Source organism: Vulpes lagopus, chromosome 6, assembly GCF_018345385.1.
Source record: "Vulpes lagopus strain Blue_001 chromosome 6, ASM1834538v1, whole genome shotgun sequence".
Classification (NCBI taxonomy): Eukaryota; Metazoa; Chordata; class Mammalia; order Carnivora; family Canidae; genus Vulpes; species Vulpes lagopus.
In genome coordinates, this window is record NC_054829.1 from 116,334,597 (window position 1) to 116,350,779 (window position 16,183).

Below are 16,183 nucleotides of genomic sequence, written 5' to 3' on the forward strand. Positions count from 1 at the left end.
TTCCCCTTTCCTTTCTTAACTTGAGACTATGAAACGTTTATGTATTCCAGTGATCTGAGAATTTTCTCTATTTTCATATTCATTATCAATTGCCTGCTTTTTACAATTATTAATTAAATGAGTCAAGTAAATTGTTACTAAAGTTCTTAATTTTGTAATTTATCTTGCATAGAATTCAAGATGGATTTATAATTTTTCGGTGGTGGAAAATGTATAATCCAAAACAAAAGCAACATGGTGAGTCTTCCTGTTTTTATGTATTTGAAATATTTAATTATATGATCAATGTTTTCATTTATGGACATTGAAATGTTTCACATTTTTATAATAGATAAAAATATTTTGGGATCCCTGGGTGGCGCAGCGGTTTGGCGCCTGCCTTTGGCCCAGGGCGCGATCCTGGAGACCCGGGATCGAATCCCACGTCAGGCTCCCGGTGCATGGAGCCTGCTTCTCCCTCTGCCTGTGTCTCTGCCTCTCTCTCTCTCTGTATAACTATCATAAATAAATAATAATAATAATAAAAAAAGAAACCATTAAAAAAAAAAAAAAAAAAAGAGACCCGGGATCGAATCCCAGGTCGGGCTCCCGGTGCATGGAGCCTGCTTCTCCCTCTGCCTGTGTCTCTGCCTCTCTCTCTCTCTCTCTGTGACTATCATAAATAAATAAAAATTAAAAAAAAATCTTTAAAAAAAATTTTTAAAAACTGCAGGCACCTATAAATCTGATTTTATCACCAGTTAGCTGAAAATTCTTCAGCAGCTTTCTTCTTGCTTAGTTACTTTAGCATATTATTTATTCAATGTTATCCTCAGTATAACCCTTTCCCCCATAGCCTTACCTCCTATTATATCTGTGGATCTAACCTGTTCTGTGGTTAAAATGGACTTCCTAGTTACTCTTTAATCTTTCTACTAAGATATTTTCTTACTTTTCAGCTTCTGTGGCTTTATTCATAGTCCCACCTGACACTGCTACTAAATCCCATTTATTTGCTTATGCTAAGGATGAATAGAAAAGAGGAACTGAAGGCTCTAGACTCTTTCAGTTCGGCTTTTATCATCAGAATTTTATCACCTCAGAATTTTCTCCTGAGGTCTTTATTTCACAACTCTATAAGTGCTCCTGTGCTCCTAACCCTCCTACTCAACGTTAATCATACTAGTGACTTCAAGGAATGTAGTCCTTGACTTTACTGCCTAGAATAGTGATTCTCAAACCTTTCAATCTCAGGAACTATACATTCCTCTAAATTACTGAGGACTCCAAAGAGCTTTTATTTATGTAATTTATATTGATATGTACTGCATTCAAAATTAAGCTTTGGGTCCATGGGGTAACTTAGTCCCTGGAACAGATCTTGAGATTCCTGCAATTTCTCCAGATCATACTTTGGTAACTACTGTTCTAGAAGATTTTAGTTGGGGCCTTGGAGAGTAGTGTCAGAAGATGATGAGACCCTTCTACCTTTTCTTAGCTTTTAGGACCATCTGTGTTTTTGGCACCCCGTGTTAAGAATCTGAAATGGTAGTTAGGGTCTATAGAACTTTGGAGCTTTCCAATTAAATTTTTTTTTTGATGGATTCACTTAGGAATCTTGCTGTCATTTATAACTTTATTTATAACTAAGTTTCTATGGGAAAATAGGTTTAAAGTTCCAAAAGTCTTTAAAATTACTACAAGATTGAGGTAGCCTAAATTACTTTTGAATTCACTATTATTTAGTCTTTTTTTTTTTTTACTGTCATTTCCTTGCTCCCACATAGCTTTCCCCCTTTAACATCATACATCATGTACTTTTCCTTGAAAAGACTGTTATAAATTAATGTCAACTTGGTATCTGTAGAATTAATGAAATCAGAATGACTAGAAAGAATAATGGGCAAATTTCATGTCTAGAAAAAGTTCTCTAAAAATTAGAGTTGCTCATTAGATAATTTTGAGCAGAGGTTAAGTAATTTCATATGATAAAAGTATTCTTTTGGTAGTTTGTAATAGACTTTTCTAGTCTGTCTTCTGTGATTCAGAATAGCTGTGTGTTATTAAGCCTATAGTCTATGGTTTTAGAAAACCAAGTGTTCAAACTGCCTTTTTACCCCTTTCTTTAAGCAACTGCTATAAGCATTTTCACAGAAACAAAATTCTTTTAAATAGTCAATATGTTAGTGAACTGGAAATTTTTAAGTTTTGGCTTTTATCAAATATGAATAAATTCAGATTTTTGAGTCACTTTCCTACACTATTATCCACGTTAAGTTTTGTGGAGATAATATTCCTGATTATTTTTGATATTTGACTATATACCTTAAAGGTGGCATTTAAGTAAGTATATCCTACTTGTACTTCAGTGATGGCTAACACTCATTCCTAAGATCCAAGTTCTTTTGAGTTCAGTCCCAGGTTTTGACACATTCATTTAACTTTGAGCAGGCCCAGTATTTCTGCCTCTGATTAAGTTTGTAAAGTCTATCTAGTTTATCCCTTAGAGATAGATTTACTTTAGGACCATATTTTTTTGCTGCTTGTCATGCCTCTGTTAATCTTGCAGTATATTCTTAGATGATTGCTTTTTTGACTTAATCTCAGTTTAGTCCCCCCCCCCATATTTGGTTAATATGAGCTTTATTGTTAATGAGAATCCAGCAGAGCTGAAATGAAAGTGGTTTTTTTGTTTATATTTTTAAAAATGCCTTTTAATATATTTGTATTTGTGTGTGTGTATTTTAGAAATTTTATTCTAAATATTTTTTGGTGTTTTAAGATGTTCTTGGGGATCCCTGGGCGGCTCGGTGGTTTGGTGCCTGCCTTTGGCCCGGGGCGCGATCCTGGAGTCCCGGGATTGAGACCCGCATCGGGCTCCTGGCATGGAGCCTGCTTCTCCCTCTGCCTGTGTCTCTGCCCCTTTCTCTCTCTCTATGTCTATTGTGGATAAACAAATAAAATCTTTAAAAAAAAAAAAAAAAAGATGTTCTTGTGAACCAATGAAACTATAGGGACATGAGTTGAGGAGTCCCATTTGACCTAACATCCCCCTTCCACACACCCCATGCTCTTTACCCGAGATTCAAAGGACTTACACAATTAGGAAACAACTGATTTTCTCAAATCAATTTGGATTTCCAGATGGAAGAATAATTGTTTTTATAACTGGTAAAGCCAGAATGAAAACCTAGGTCTGCTAATTCCAGTCTAGTTCTCCTTGTATTATAAAATAGGCTTGTCAAATGTGGCCAAGCAGATTCTTGGAAATTTTTATAATATAAACACTGATGGCAGCTTATGGGAGGAATGCATGTGATAATTTGCAGTATCAAGAGGCAACCTCAAGTTTTGAAGCTAAGCCTAAAGGGATTGCCTACTTTAGAATTTTCTTAGACATGCCATCCTAAATTGTTTATAGCTTTTTTTTATTTTATTTTTTTATTTTTTTTATTTTTATTTATTTTTTTTGTTTATAGCTTTTTTTTAAAGAAAATAATTACTTCATTTTATCATGAAATATTTCATCTCCTTAAAGTGCATTGCTTTTCACCAGAATTCATAGATGAAGTCAAGGGTAACTGACCCAAATCCTTCATGAAAGAGGTAGCTTTTAATAAAAATCTTTGTTTAACAGATATTTTGCATTCACTTTACTGATCACTGATGACGGTGGGGAGGATTTTATCAGGCAGAGGTGAAGTAGAATGTTAACATATTTCTATGTCTCAGTTTTCTTTGTAATTATCTATGATGTAGAACAGAAATATAAGTTCTGGATATTTTATGTCTTAACATATAAAAATATCTACATTATTTTGTCTTATTTTTTGTGTGCTAATGCTTGCAACAGAAAAGATTCCATATCTTCTTTTACAGTGATGTTAAAAGTTGGTAGACTTTATTAGCTACCACAATTATAATTCTAATTACTTGCTTATAGTTTTTCTTACATTTTAACATATAAATCTATGTGTCTCATCAGGAAGAGCACAGCTTTGATGAGGGTCAAAGAAGTTTCTCTTCCATGTGCATTTAAAAGAAATTCTCTGTTACAGAGGATGACATTCTTGAGATGCTCACAGTCACACTTTTCCAAAGTAAAGACACAATGCCAAATAGCAATGCAGAAATAAGCAGTTTGGTCTAAATATGTTATTGGTCTAGCATACTTCAGAGAGAGAATTTATAGTACATAGAAGAACGAGGAGGCTGCAAAGTAAGCTTTTGGTAAAGAGCTGGACAATATTATGGAATATATATTAAAATAGTGGATTATATTTGTTAATGAGACCTTACAGTATAAATATTATTTCTTACTGATTAAGGGCAGATACATGTACTTTGACAATTAGTCAAGAAAGAAGTGGAGATGATTGACATTTTTTGTTGGAAAATTTGCAAGCCTAATTAGAACGTGTGCTTGAGTAGATAATGGCCATTAGTCTTCCAGAGAGATAGGCTAAGGTCTATCTGTGGATAAGGCTAACATTTTCATGAGAAAGCTTTAAAACTGTTTAATTAGGAGAAAAGGAGAGTGTCCAAGAAGTCAAATTCTGTGCCATTGAGCTTGGTTGGGATAATTTAATCCAGGAATCGATTTAGAATTTTCAGTTCAGTTTAATTTTTTTTTTTTTTTTTTTTTTAAGAATAGGGATCCTTGGGTGGGGCTCAGTGGTTTGGCGCCTGCCTTTGGCGCGGGGCGTGATCCTAGAGACCCGGGATCGATTCCCATGTTGGGCTCCCTGCATGGAGCCTGCATGGAGCCTGCTTCTCCCTCTGCCCGTGTCTCTGCCTCTCTCTCTCTTTGTGTGTCTCTCATGAATAAATAAATAAAATCCTTAAAAAAAAATCTAATTTGTTTACCATAGAATTTATTATAAAATATTCCTTAAGTCATGAAATTGGTGATCTGTTGTAGATGGTGTTGGCCAAAGACCAATTAATGAGAATATCCATCAAACACTTTTATTTTGGTTTTCTGAACAGTTGGTTTTAAGCCATTCTTTTGGAAAATAAATAGGACCAATTACCTCTTAATATGTGATGATACAATGTTTAAATGAATATTGATCTAAATAACTAGGCATGCATCTTTCTTATCTAAAGAAGTTCTTACATTGCTAAGATATGAAAGGATGATGGAAATATGTATGCCTTTCTGTTATTTTGCCATTTAAAAGTTTTAGCCTAATAAAATCTAGTAATCTAAATATGTAGTATCTAAATCTTATTTGTTAAATACAGGAGATAATCTCTTAACAATTTAAAAGGTCAGTAGACTATTTTGTCTTTGTACTAAGTATTAATTCCAAATATTACAAGGCCTTGGCAGCACTTTGCACTTTAGCTTTTTTACTACAAATAGCATGTGTCCCAATTACATAATTAAATAAGTGCCTTTTTCCTAATTTCCCTTTGGAAAACAAGAAGTCTCAATTAGCTGTTTGCTCAGGAGACTTAAGCAGTTCTACAACATTCATTTACCTTTTTTTCCTCCATAAATTAACTACTTATTAAGTGAAGAGCCTTTTATATTTATAATTTATATCTATCTAGTTGAGTATTTATTAACAAATATTTTCGGGGAGTCCATTATGTAAATATTAGGTAATAAGGATTTGAGATAAAGATTTTTGCCTTCAAGGGTTGTAAATGCTAATGTAGAGATGAGATTTAAGAGTCAACCAGGGCACCTTGGTGGCTTAGTGGGTTAAGTGTCCAACTCTCGATTTCAGCTCAGCTCTCTATTTCAGGGTGTTGAGTTCAAGCCCCATGTTGGGCTCCAAGCTGGTCATGGAGCCTACTTTAAAAAAAAGTCACCTGATTATATCTTTCTTGCTTTGACTTGCAGTGTCATCAGAATGAATGAAACTTAAAAACTGCTTTTAAAATTCTCAGGAGAAATAAATGTCATTGAAAAATCTAGCATTACGAGAATTTAAGTTTTAAATACTGCATTTAAGCTTTGAATGGATGAATTTTTCATAAAATTATCAAGAAATAACTAGGTTCTTGATACATTTCTGTTTTTAGGGATTAATAACACTTTTTTGAAACTATCATTGCTTTTATGAATATAATTGATAAGTAATTTTATTTTGTGGTTCAGACCCAGGATTTAGAACCTTGGATTCTTGTCTACTGCTTTCTAGTTGTGTAACCTTGGGCTCCAACTGCCAGGGTTGCTGTAATGATTAAATGAGATTAGGTGAATAGAGTTCCTAGAATAGTCCTTGGACCATAGCATGTGTTCAGTAGAGATGAACTGCTTTTATTATTATGAACCTTGTATCACATTATGAAATGAAAGATTACTTTAAAAAAAAGAACTTATAAACCAAAAGTGAATGCATAATTTATATGACTAATAGGAATTTGACCTGCAAAAACAAGGGAACAGTATTTATTGTGTATGACAATCCTACAGGTAAGTAGAGTTATTCTCATTTTATAGATGAGAAAAATGAGGCTCAAAGTGATTAAAGTACTTGCCTTAGGTCACATCATTAGTAAATGATGTCACATGGTTGCAATCTTATATTCTTTCTACTATATATTTACTATTTTTCTCTAGTTTCTGGAGAATCCAATGCAGGAGTCTCTGACCTTTTTTCTTTTTTAATTAAAGAAGCTGTGTGTATGTGTGTATGTGTGTGCACCTGTGCACATTCTTTGGAAGAGGAGATACATGTCTTTGGAAAGGTGTTGCCTTTGGCGGAATGTGCTCATCTGTCAGCAGAGATATTTATTTATGTGGATACTTTTCCAGATCAACAAGGACATTGTGTGTGGGCTATCTGTATGTGGGGCTCTTAAGGACTTATCTCTGTGTGGGTGGGACTGTTAAGCCTGTCAGTACTTTAGCTTTTTTACTACTTTTGTACTAACATACTTATGTATATGTTAGGATGGGATAGGAGAATGGAAAGGGTATTGCTATATAGAATATTCCTTGGGACACAGAAATCTGGGATTATTGACAGAAAAGATCCTGGACAAAGGCCCTGAAGAGAGTAGAGCCATGTAAGCCAGGTGTGGAGTTCTGATTATTTGTTTAATCACATAGCTTTCTGGCTGCGTAGTAGTATAAATATAGGTGAAACAAATAAAAAAGCAGAACAAATAAAAAAATGCTTTGTGAATTCAGGTGTCTCTCCCTTTTAAAATACTAAATCAATAGGTGCTTTTAAAATGCTCATGGAGGAGATCCCTGGATGGCCCAGTGGTTTAGTGCCTGCCTTTGGCCCAGGGTGTGATCCTGGAGTCCCGGGATCGAGTCCCCACATTGGGCTCCCTGCATGGAGCCTGCTTCTCCCTCTGCCTGTGTCTCTGCCTCTCTTTCTCTGTGTGTCTTTCATGAATAAATAAATAGAATGTTTAAAAATAAAAAATAAAAACAAAATAAAATGCTCATGGATTTGCTATTATTTTTCTAAAGTGATTTTTGGAAGGAAAAGAGTGGTCTAGGCATTCTCAGTCTTGGTTTTAAAAACCTACTTATTATTTCTATTTAATGATTTAATATATTTATTGAGCACCTCCTAGGTAGCAGGCATTGTTTTGGGGATGTAATAGTGAACACAACAGGAAAAATGCTTCTCTAATGCGAGTTTACATTCTAGTGGGGGAGGCAACAATAAATAATAATTAATGCAAAAAAAGTTGGGAATATAGAGTAGGTATGTTGAGGGAATCTTTCAATATTTTAATATCAAGTATTTAGTGTTTGTCAGTGTTGTCAAAATATTTTCAGGGATTAATAGTTTTATCTTTGTACCTTAGTGTCCTTATTAAGTTAATGTAGCCATATTAATTTCATATCAGTTATACTGAGAGAATCAATTGTGCATGTCCAGCAGTTAGTGATGAAATTAAGAGGAATCCTATTTCCATTTTTATACAGTCACTTTTTGTTGATTCGTCACTGCTGATCCAATTAGGGGCTAGTCCAGACTCTTCATTTTCCCCATTGTTGCTTCTGCAGCTCATCCCCTGGCTTTTATAACATGGTCCTAACAATTAGGGCATTTATATTCAGGGATCATGTTAAGCTATTCTGTAAGTAAATTTGAAAACAAATGATCTAAATGAGTTTTGAGGTAAATTTTGATTGAGTTATGGCCTTGAATAATTCCTACTTGTATGGGTCAATGTGGGAATAGAAAAAATATTCTACTTTGCAGTTATTATGCTTCTACATGTAGGGTTTTCAAAAATTCTAAGATCTGTTTGTGTATACTTTTGTTAGGAGTATAATTTGTGTAAGATGCTTTGTTATTCTTTCATACAAGTGAGTCTTTCTATGTGCTAAGAATTGTAAGTACCAGGGGATGCATCGTGTAATAAATCAAGCCCCTTCTCTTACAGATCTTGCTTCATTCAAGTTGGGATGGATTTAGGTAATTAGCAAGTAAATATAACCTCGAGGAATGAGTGAGGAAAATATGGCATTGAGGAAAATAAAAACAGATTTGGTAGAATAAGGAGTGCTGGTTTGCTGTGGGGAGGGTGCCATTTACATAGGGAAGTCAGGAAAAGCTTTATTGTTTGGGGATAGTTAAACAGAAACATGAAACAAGTAAGAGAATGAGTTGTGAATGTCTGGGGGAAGAATAGTTCCTGGTTGTTCTGTTCCTATTATTACCAAAGTGGAGGCCAATTTTTTGGAGAAATTAGGAGAGAAGAGTATAGATCCTGTAGGATTTTATAGGTCACTTAAAAGACCTTGATACTAATCTGAGTAGGAGGGGAAGCTATCAGAAAGTTAGGGGACAGAAGAGTGATATGATTTCAGTTAGGTTTTTATAAGATCTATAAAAGATGTGTAAGGTGTCCATGTAAGGGGAATAAGGAGAAGCACGGAGAATAATAGAAGCACGGAGACTAGTTAGAAGCCTCTTCTATTAAGACAGGTGTAAGTTGATGGTGACTTGGGCCAAGGTGGTGAGAAGTGGTTGGATTTTGGATATATATTGAAAAGAAATCTGACAGAATTTGCTGGTACTATCTGGGACAGGAGAGAAAGAGAGCAGTCCATTTTTTTTGGCTTGAGGAATTGAAAAGATTGACTATTGATGGAGAATATTGTGGAGTAAGTTTGGGTAAGAAAAATCAGATGTTTGGTTTGATATGCCAAGTGTGAGATAACCGTTGTGTAAAGTATCCAGTTGGAAATATTTGAGTACTCTTTTGGGTATTTGATCCTGGCATTTTGGGAAGAGATTGTGGATAATTACTGAGGAAAGGTTTAAACCTAATGAGTCATAGAGTTTGGTGACTTACTTAAAAATGGATAATGATATTTATTATTATCAAGACTTAGAGTGCTTCAAATGTATTAAAAAACAGTGCTTCCTATTCTTTTAATTTTAAGAATTTAACCTATAACAAGAAAAAGGGGGCAAAACACTTGATTATAATAGTTTAGGGGATTGTCTTAGTTTTTAGTCCTGTAACAAATCTGAAGAAATAGGAAGGAACATAGGTCAAGAGCTATTTAAAAAATATCAGAAAAATTACTGCTCCTAAATACTGTGTTTTATTTTAAGGATTAGTTATCTCTCTCCCTCTTTTTTTTTTTTCTTAATTATCTTAGAAAGTTGTGAAGAAACAGCCTAGATTGGAGTAGAACTAAAAGTACTGCATAAAAAATTAATGTTATTGCTACCTTTTCCATAGTTTATTTTTGAAGTATGAGTGACAGTATTTTTCATTTGTTCATTTAAGCTAAAATTTATTTTTATTTAGGGCATTTGACATTTCATATGCTTTTTTTCCCCTAGTAACTCAAGAAGAAATTAGTTTTGTATAATTTGGTGTATTACGAAAGATGTATACTTTCTATTTAAACCATAGCTTAAAAAATATTAAATGAAAGTAACAGTTCTCCTTAACCATTAAAAAAAATTAAGCCCTTCTAGCTGATCATATCTCATTTTAATTGTCCTTCAATTGAATTTGATAGGGAGAAACATGAATGAAGGTTAAAAAAGAAACTCAAAAAAAAAAAAAAAAGCCCATGTATAAATAACATTAAGAAAAGAACACACTAAAGAAAGCACTGACTAGGGTACCTTTTTTCTGACCCTCTTTGGTTGACATGTAACACACCATCTTAGATTATTTCCTCAGGAAAAAAAAAGATTATTTCCTCAGTAGAAACAAGTTCCCCATCTCATTTTGTAGTTTAGGTTTATTAATTACTATTGTTACTTATATTTAAGGTAATTACGTCTTTTATTTGAGAAGATTATTTGGAGTCTATATTTTATAAAATCTTGGTTTTAATATTGTGTAGTTTTAAAAGATAAACTAGTATTTATGAAAAATCTTTGTTTTGTGATATAAAATTTAAAAACTAAATGTGATGTTTAAATGTATCATCCTGGGTAGCCCTGGTGGCTCAGCAGTTTAGCGCCACCTTCAGCCCAGGGCCTGATACTCTAGTCCCAGGATCAAGTCCCACGTCAGGCTCCCTGCATGGAGCCTGCTTCTCCCTCTGCCTGTGTCTCTGCCTCTCTCTCTCTGTGTCTCTCATGAATAAATAAAATCTTAAAAAAAATAAATGTATCATACTTTGAACATTTTGCTGTTTTTATATTTTATTATAAATTTATTGTTAGGGTAAAGTTTTACATTTAGTCTGTAAATAGTACTTTGTTATTCTTAGCATAAAGTCTTTAAATTCTGTTGTTATACAGCCAGAATTTAGAAATTCAGGTTGTTTTAGAATGCTAAATTGGAGTACTATAGTAACATCAGCTTTTTTCTTCCTTTTGCTGGTATTTTATATAGTTTAAAAACATATTTATGTGCTTATGTATTTTTATATTTATAAATTATATGTATTGTATACATTATATTTTTAAATTTTAGAAATTCTCCTTCATAGAATTATATTAGTTACTTTAGCTATGAGAAAGATCTGACTAAAATTTTTGAAACGTTGACTAAAAACTTTTTTTTTTTTGTAATTGATATCTTTAGATCCAAAAGCAGAAACCAGATTATATATCACAGTCAATGACTTTGAATTTCATGTCTATAATCGTTCGGATCTTTATGGACGTCTTCAAGAATTGTTTGGTTTGGAGCCAACGATAATTCCACCCAAGAAAGAGGATGATAAAACACGAGAAAATGGAAGAACAAGAACCCAGTCCAAAATTGAAAGGTTCATAGTCATACTTGAATTTTATTAATCTCTGACTTTTAACATTTACTTTAAATATCGTCAATGCTACTCACCTAAACACAGCCTAATCTGTAGTTTGACTAAAACTTACATTCACATAAATTATTATATAATTCTTTTAAAAATTCAAATAATGTAAAAAGAAACAGTCTTGTTCTGCTTACTAGTCCTCCTTTCCTCCATATTGATAACTATTGTTATCTGTTTTTTTCCTTTCCAGTGCATTCACATAAATATAGAAACATATATGCATAGTTAAGGTACATATACAAATATATAATTTTATTTCATTTGTTTCTGGGCTCTCTATGCTGTTACATTGATCTATGTGTCTGTTTTTTCACTAATACCGCACTACCTTGATTACTGTAGTTTTACAGTTAAGTCTTGTAGTCAGTAGTGTCAGTCCTCTAACTTTGCTGTTTTCCCTCAATGGTGTGTTGGCTATTCTGGGTCTTTTGCTTCTCCACGTAGACTTTAGAGTCAATTTGTCAATATTCACAAAACAACTTGTTGGGATCACAGTTGGGATTATATTGAATCTATAGAGCAAGTTAGGAAAACTAACGTCTTGATCACATTGAATCTTCCTATCAGTGAATGTGGAATATAGCTCCATTTATTTGATTATTTGATATCTTTTGTCACAGTTTTGTAGTTTTCCTTATGCAGATCTTATATATATGTTGTTAAGTTTATATTTAAGTATTTCAGTTTTTGTGGTGCTTATGTACATGATATTGTAGTTTTAATTTCAAATTTCACTTATTCATTGCTGGTATATAGGAAAGTGATGGACTTTGATATTATTAACTTTGAATCCCACAACCTTGTTATAATCACTTATTGGTTCCAGGAGTTTTTTTGTTAGTTCTTTCAGATTGTCTACACAGATGATTGTGTCATCTGCAAACAAATTCTTATTTCTTCCTTTCCCACCTCAATCCACTCCAGCCTCAGTAAACAACTTCTCTGTTGTATATGATGTTTCTTCTCTATGGAGGACTCTTCATCTTCTTTGCCTAACTCATTCACCCTTCAGGTGTCCCTGATCCTTCTGTGTGTGCTCACAGAATTCTATTTTTTTTCTTTTTTTTTAATAATAAATTTATTTTTTATTGGTGTTCAATTTGCCAACATACAGAATAACACTCAGTGCTCATCCCATCAAGTGCCCCCCTCAGTGCCCGTCACCCATTCACCCCCACCCCCCGCCCTCCTCCCCTTTCACCACCCCTAGTTCATTTCCCAGAGTTAGGAGTCTTCATGTTCTGTCTCCCTTTCTGATATTTCCTACCCATTTCTTCTCCCTTCCCTTCTATTCCTTTTCACTATTATTTATATTCCCCAAATGAATGAGATAACACTCCTTGCACTAAAATTGCCTATTAACTATTCTTACTCCCATTCTAGACTATAAATTCCCTCAAAACAGAACGGTTGTCATAGTCTCGGTATCCCTGGTCTCTTAGCTCAGTGCCTGGGACATAATATCCATGAAATATTTAATTGGGAATAAATGTCCTCATCATCTGAGTGAAAAACTATTAGGTATACAAGGCTAGCTCAACATTCAAAAATCAGTTCACAGGCTAAAAATGAAAAAATCAAATGATCGTATCAATAGATGCAGGAAAAAGTAACAAAATCCAACACTCATTCATGATTAAGATCTCAGAGTAAACTAGGAATAAAGGAGAACTTTGATTTAATAAAGAATATCTACAGAAATCCTACAGTTAACAATACACTTACTGGTGAGAAACTAGAAGCTTTCCCATTAAGATCAGGTACAAAGCAAAAATGTCCCCCTCCTTTTCACCTTTGTGCTAGAAGTACTACCTATTGCAATAAGACGAAAGGAAATAAAAGTTATACACACTGAGAAGGAAGAAAGATGTTGTGACAGCCCAAGGAAGAGATGATCATCAATTGGGTTGGTAACAAAGAGAAGGGAGAGAAGTGGATGGGTTACAGGTATATTTAGGCAAATGAATCCATAAGAAGTGATAGATTAGGTGTGGAGAAGTAGTAAGAAGGATGAGGCAATAATGAATCCAGTTTCTAATTTAATTAGTGGTCATGCTCATGGAATCTAGAGAAAGAGGTTAGAAGGGAGATAGGTTAGTTTCAAATTTAGTTTTAAGCACTGAAGGCTACCTTAGTGGAGATGCCCTCAGAATTGTGATTTAGGAGTTACTGGATTATTGAAGATATATACCTTGAGTTCTCATCTGAAATCTTTAGTGATTGATTTGCTGTGAAATTTTCATATCTTAAATTTTGTATACTTTGTGTATGTCCTATTTCTTTTTTTTTACTCTTGACCTATCATTTTCATTTTATTGAGAGGAAATTTTGTCACAAAGTGTCACAAAGTGATGGAGATAGGGAAGGGAAAGGATCAGCTGAGTTGTCAAAAGTGCTTAGAACAGTAGAAAATATCAAAGCGACTTGTACCTTGGTCATTTGTTGTTTTATTAGTGTAGGTTGTCTTATGAAATATCACATTGTAATGAGTATAATGGTGGATATAATGACAACATACCGTAATTTATACTTTTGTCATTAAAACTTATTATCACTCAAACAACATAGTTTCGTTATTATACTTTTTTGATATATGACAGAGTGCATTCCAAGAGATAATTGAGAGGTATTAGTATTCTGTTAGATGCTGTCTTTATTTTGTTTACTGGAGCAATCATTAGATGCATTTGGAAAGTTACAGCTGGTAACTTTGTGGAGAAGTCAGCTACTTAGGTTTTTCTTATGTATATCTATTTTTCTTTTTCTTTTTCTCAGGGTTAAAGTAAAAACAGAATCTCAAGACCCCACATCTTCATGGAGATCACTTATTCCAGTCATAAAGGTCAATGTGAGCACAGTAAGTAAATTTCGCTACAATTAATATTTGGTGGGTTAATAATGGAAACCCCTATATTTGCAAATAAAATTTTCACTTAAGAAAGTAATTTTATAGAGTTGTTTTGGTTCCAAAGTTCATGAAAGTGTGAAAGAATTAATTCAACACCAATACCATCTTAGCACAAATTTATTAGGTCTTAAGGGTTTTTTAATTCACAAGTACTTAGATTTCTTTATTTTATTTTATTTTATTTTATTTATTTATTTTATTTTATTTATTTATTTATTTATTCATTTATTCATTTATTCATTTATTCATTTATTTATTTATGAATGATAGTCACAGAGAGAGAGAGAGAGAGAGAGGCAGAGACATAAGCAGGGGGAGAAGCCGGCTCCATGCACCGGGAGCCCGATGTGGGATTCGATCCCGGGTCTCCAGGATCGTGCCCTGGGCCAAAGGCAGGCGCCAAACCGCTGCGCCACCCAGGGATCCCCTTAGATTTCTTTAAACACTGGTCTAAATTGATCAGTGAAATAATTTGAATAGTATATAGTGCTAAAGTGGAATTATTTAGTTGTTGCTTGAAAATGTTTGTTATGAGATCAACTAAGGAAAAATATATGGTCTGTATATTGTGACATAATTTCTCTTATCTATTTTTTAGGGACGTTTGGCCTTTGGAAATCATTACCAACCTCAAACTCTATGTATCAACTTTGATGATGCTTTCTTAACTTATACTACAAAACCACCTTCTAGTCATCTTGACCAATTCATGCATATTGTGAAAGGGAAGCTTGAAAATGTTCGAGTCATGCTAGTTCCTAGTCCAAGATACGTTGGTCTTCAAAATGATGAGTAAGAAAGTTTTATAAAAATAACATAATTTCTTTATATCTAACATAGATATCAATTAGAATCCTTTTTTTTTTTGCTCTAAGTTGGGCAATAATTGGGTATATGTCTGTATTAAATAAGTTAACAGTATAGTCTTACTTTATAATTATAAGATAAATGGATATCTATTGATGAACTCTAATTTTAAATATTTTCCTATAACATTATAACTATAATTTTTCTATCCTTTTCTCCTTTTCACCATACTTGAGAAACTTATTTTGGGCAATTGAAACTTATTTCTGATGTTTGTAGCTCAGAAAATATACATTACAGGTATGTTTTTATTTCCAGAAGGGATTAGTTATTAATACATTCAACAAGTGTAGTATAGTGAATACCATTTTGAGTTCATGAAAAGTTGAAAATTGAGTCTAAATTACTCTTGGAAAACTGGTGAAGTTAGCATGATACAGTTTTAGAACTGTCCCAGCTTTTATCTTTGTGTGCAGGCAGTAAAAAGTTTATGAGTTTATAAGAAGCAGGTTTATTCCTTCTTAGTTCCACCTTTTGGCTACCTTGCTTATTAAATTTCCTGGGGTTTGCTTAGAATGATAGAGAAGTTTTCCCTACTTGAGTACCAGGAGACTGAGTTTACTTCATCTCATTCTTCATAATCACAAACTTTGGTAAGCATTTTGTAGAATGTGGGCTGTGCACACAGTTCTGTATATTATGGGTAAAAGTTATAACACTGAATAAATCTGGACTATGTGAAATTTACTGGAGTAAGATAAAAAAGTGTTTTATTAATTTTTGTAAAAAAATGTGAAATTGTATTTTTTACCCTTCAAAAGTAAGTATGGAAATTAAATGATACTAAATATTAATGTTTGTCATTTAATACATATTTAGAAGAAGATTGCTAATTTATATATATTATCTAATGATTGAGAAGTCAATTTTAATATGGAAGGAAGATGTATATGAATGATAAAAAGTTGTTGAATCAAAGCAACTAAAGGTTGTGGGAAAGTGATTGTAGAGAAACATTCATTCCAGAATTTTTCAAATTGATCAACTAGATATTCTTGAGAACAGATAAGATAAAGATAATATACAGTTCTTAAAAATAAAAATGACAGCATTTTACAGATATATAAAATATTTCCTATTCAACTGTAAAGTATTATTAATATTAAAATGGTTGAATTTTAAGTTTAAAGTTCTTATTATAAATACAGAATATAATTATTCCAATGATCATTGTTCTTCCATTGTATTTAATTAAAGTTTGA

The 16,183-nt window shown here is 33.1% G+C and overlaps 1 protein-coding gene across 6 annotated transcripts in view; it reads left to right on the forward strand.

Moving 5' to 3' along the window:
• Positions 1 to 16,183, forward strand: part of KIAA1109 (KIAA1109 ortholog) — a 211,643-nt gene that overhangs the window by 25,024 nt on the left and 170,436 nt on the right. For all 6 annotated transcript variants that reach the window (XM_041758126.1, XM_041758130.1, XM_041758131.1 and 3 more), the window contains exons 6-9: positions 173 to 237; positions 10,969 to 11,155; positions 13,982 to 14,063; positions 14,713 to 14,906. In XM_041758126.1, coding sequence (XP_041614060.1) covers positions 173 to 237; positions 10,969 to 11,155; positions 13,982 to 14,063; positions 14,713 to 14,906 — 528 coding nt within the window. The remainder of the gene's footprint in view (positions 1 to 172; positions 238 to 10,968; positions 11,156 to 13,981; positions 14,064 to 14,712; positions 14,907 to 16,183) is intronic.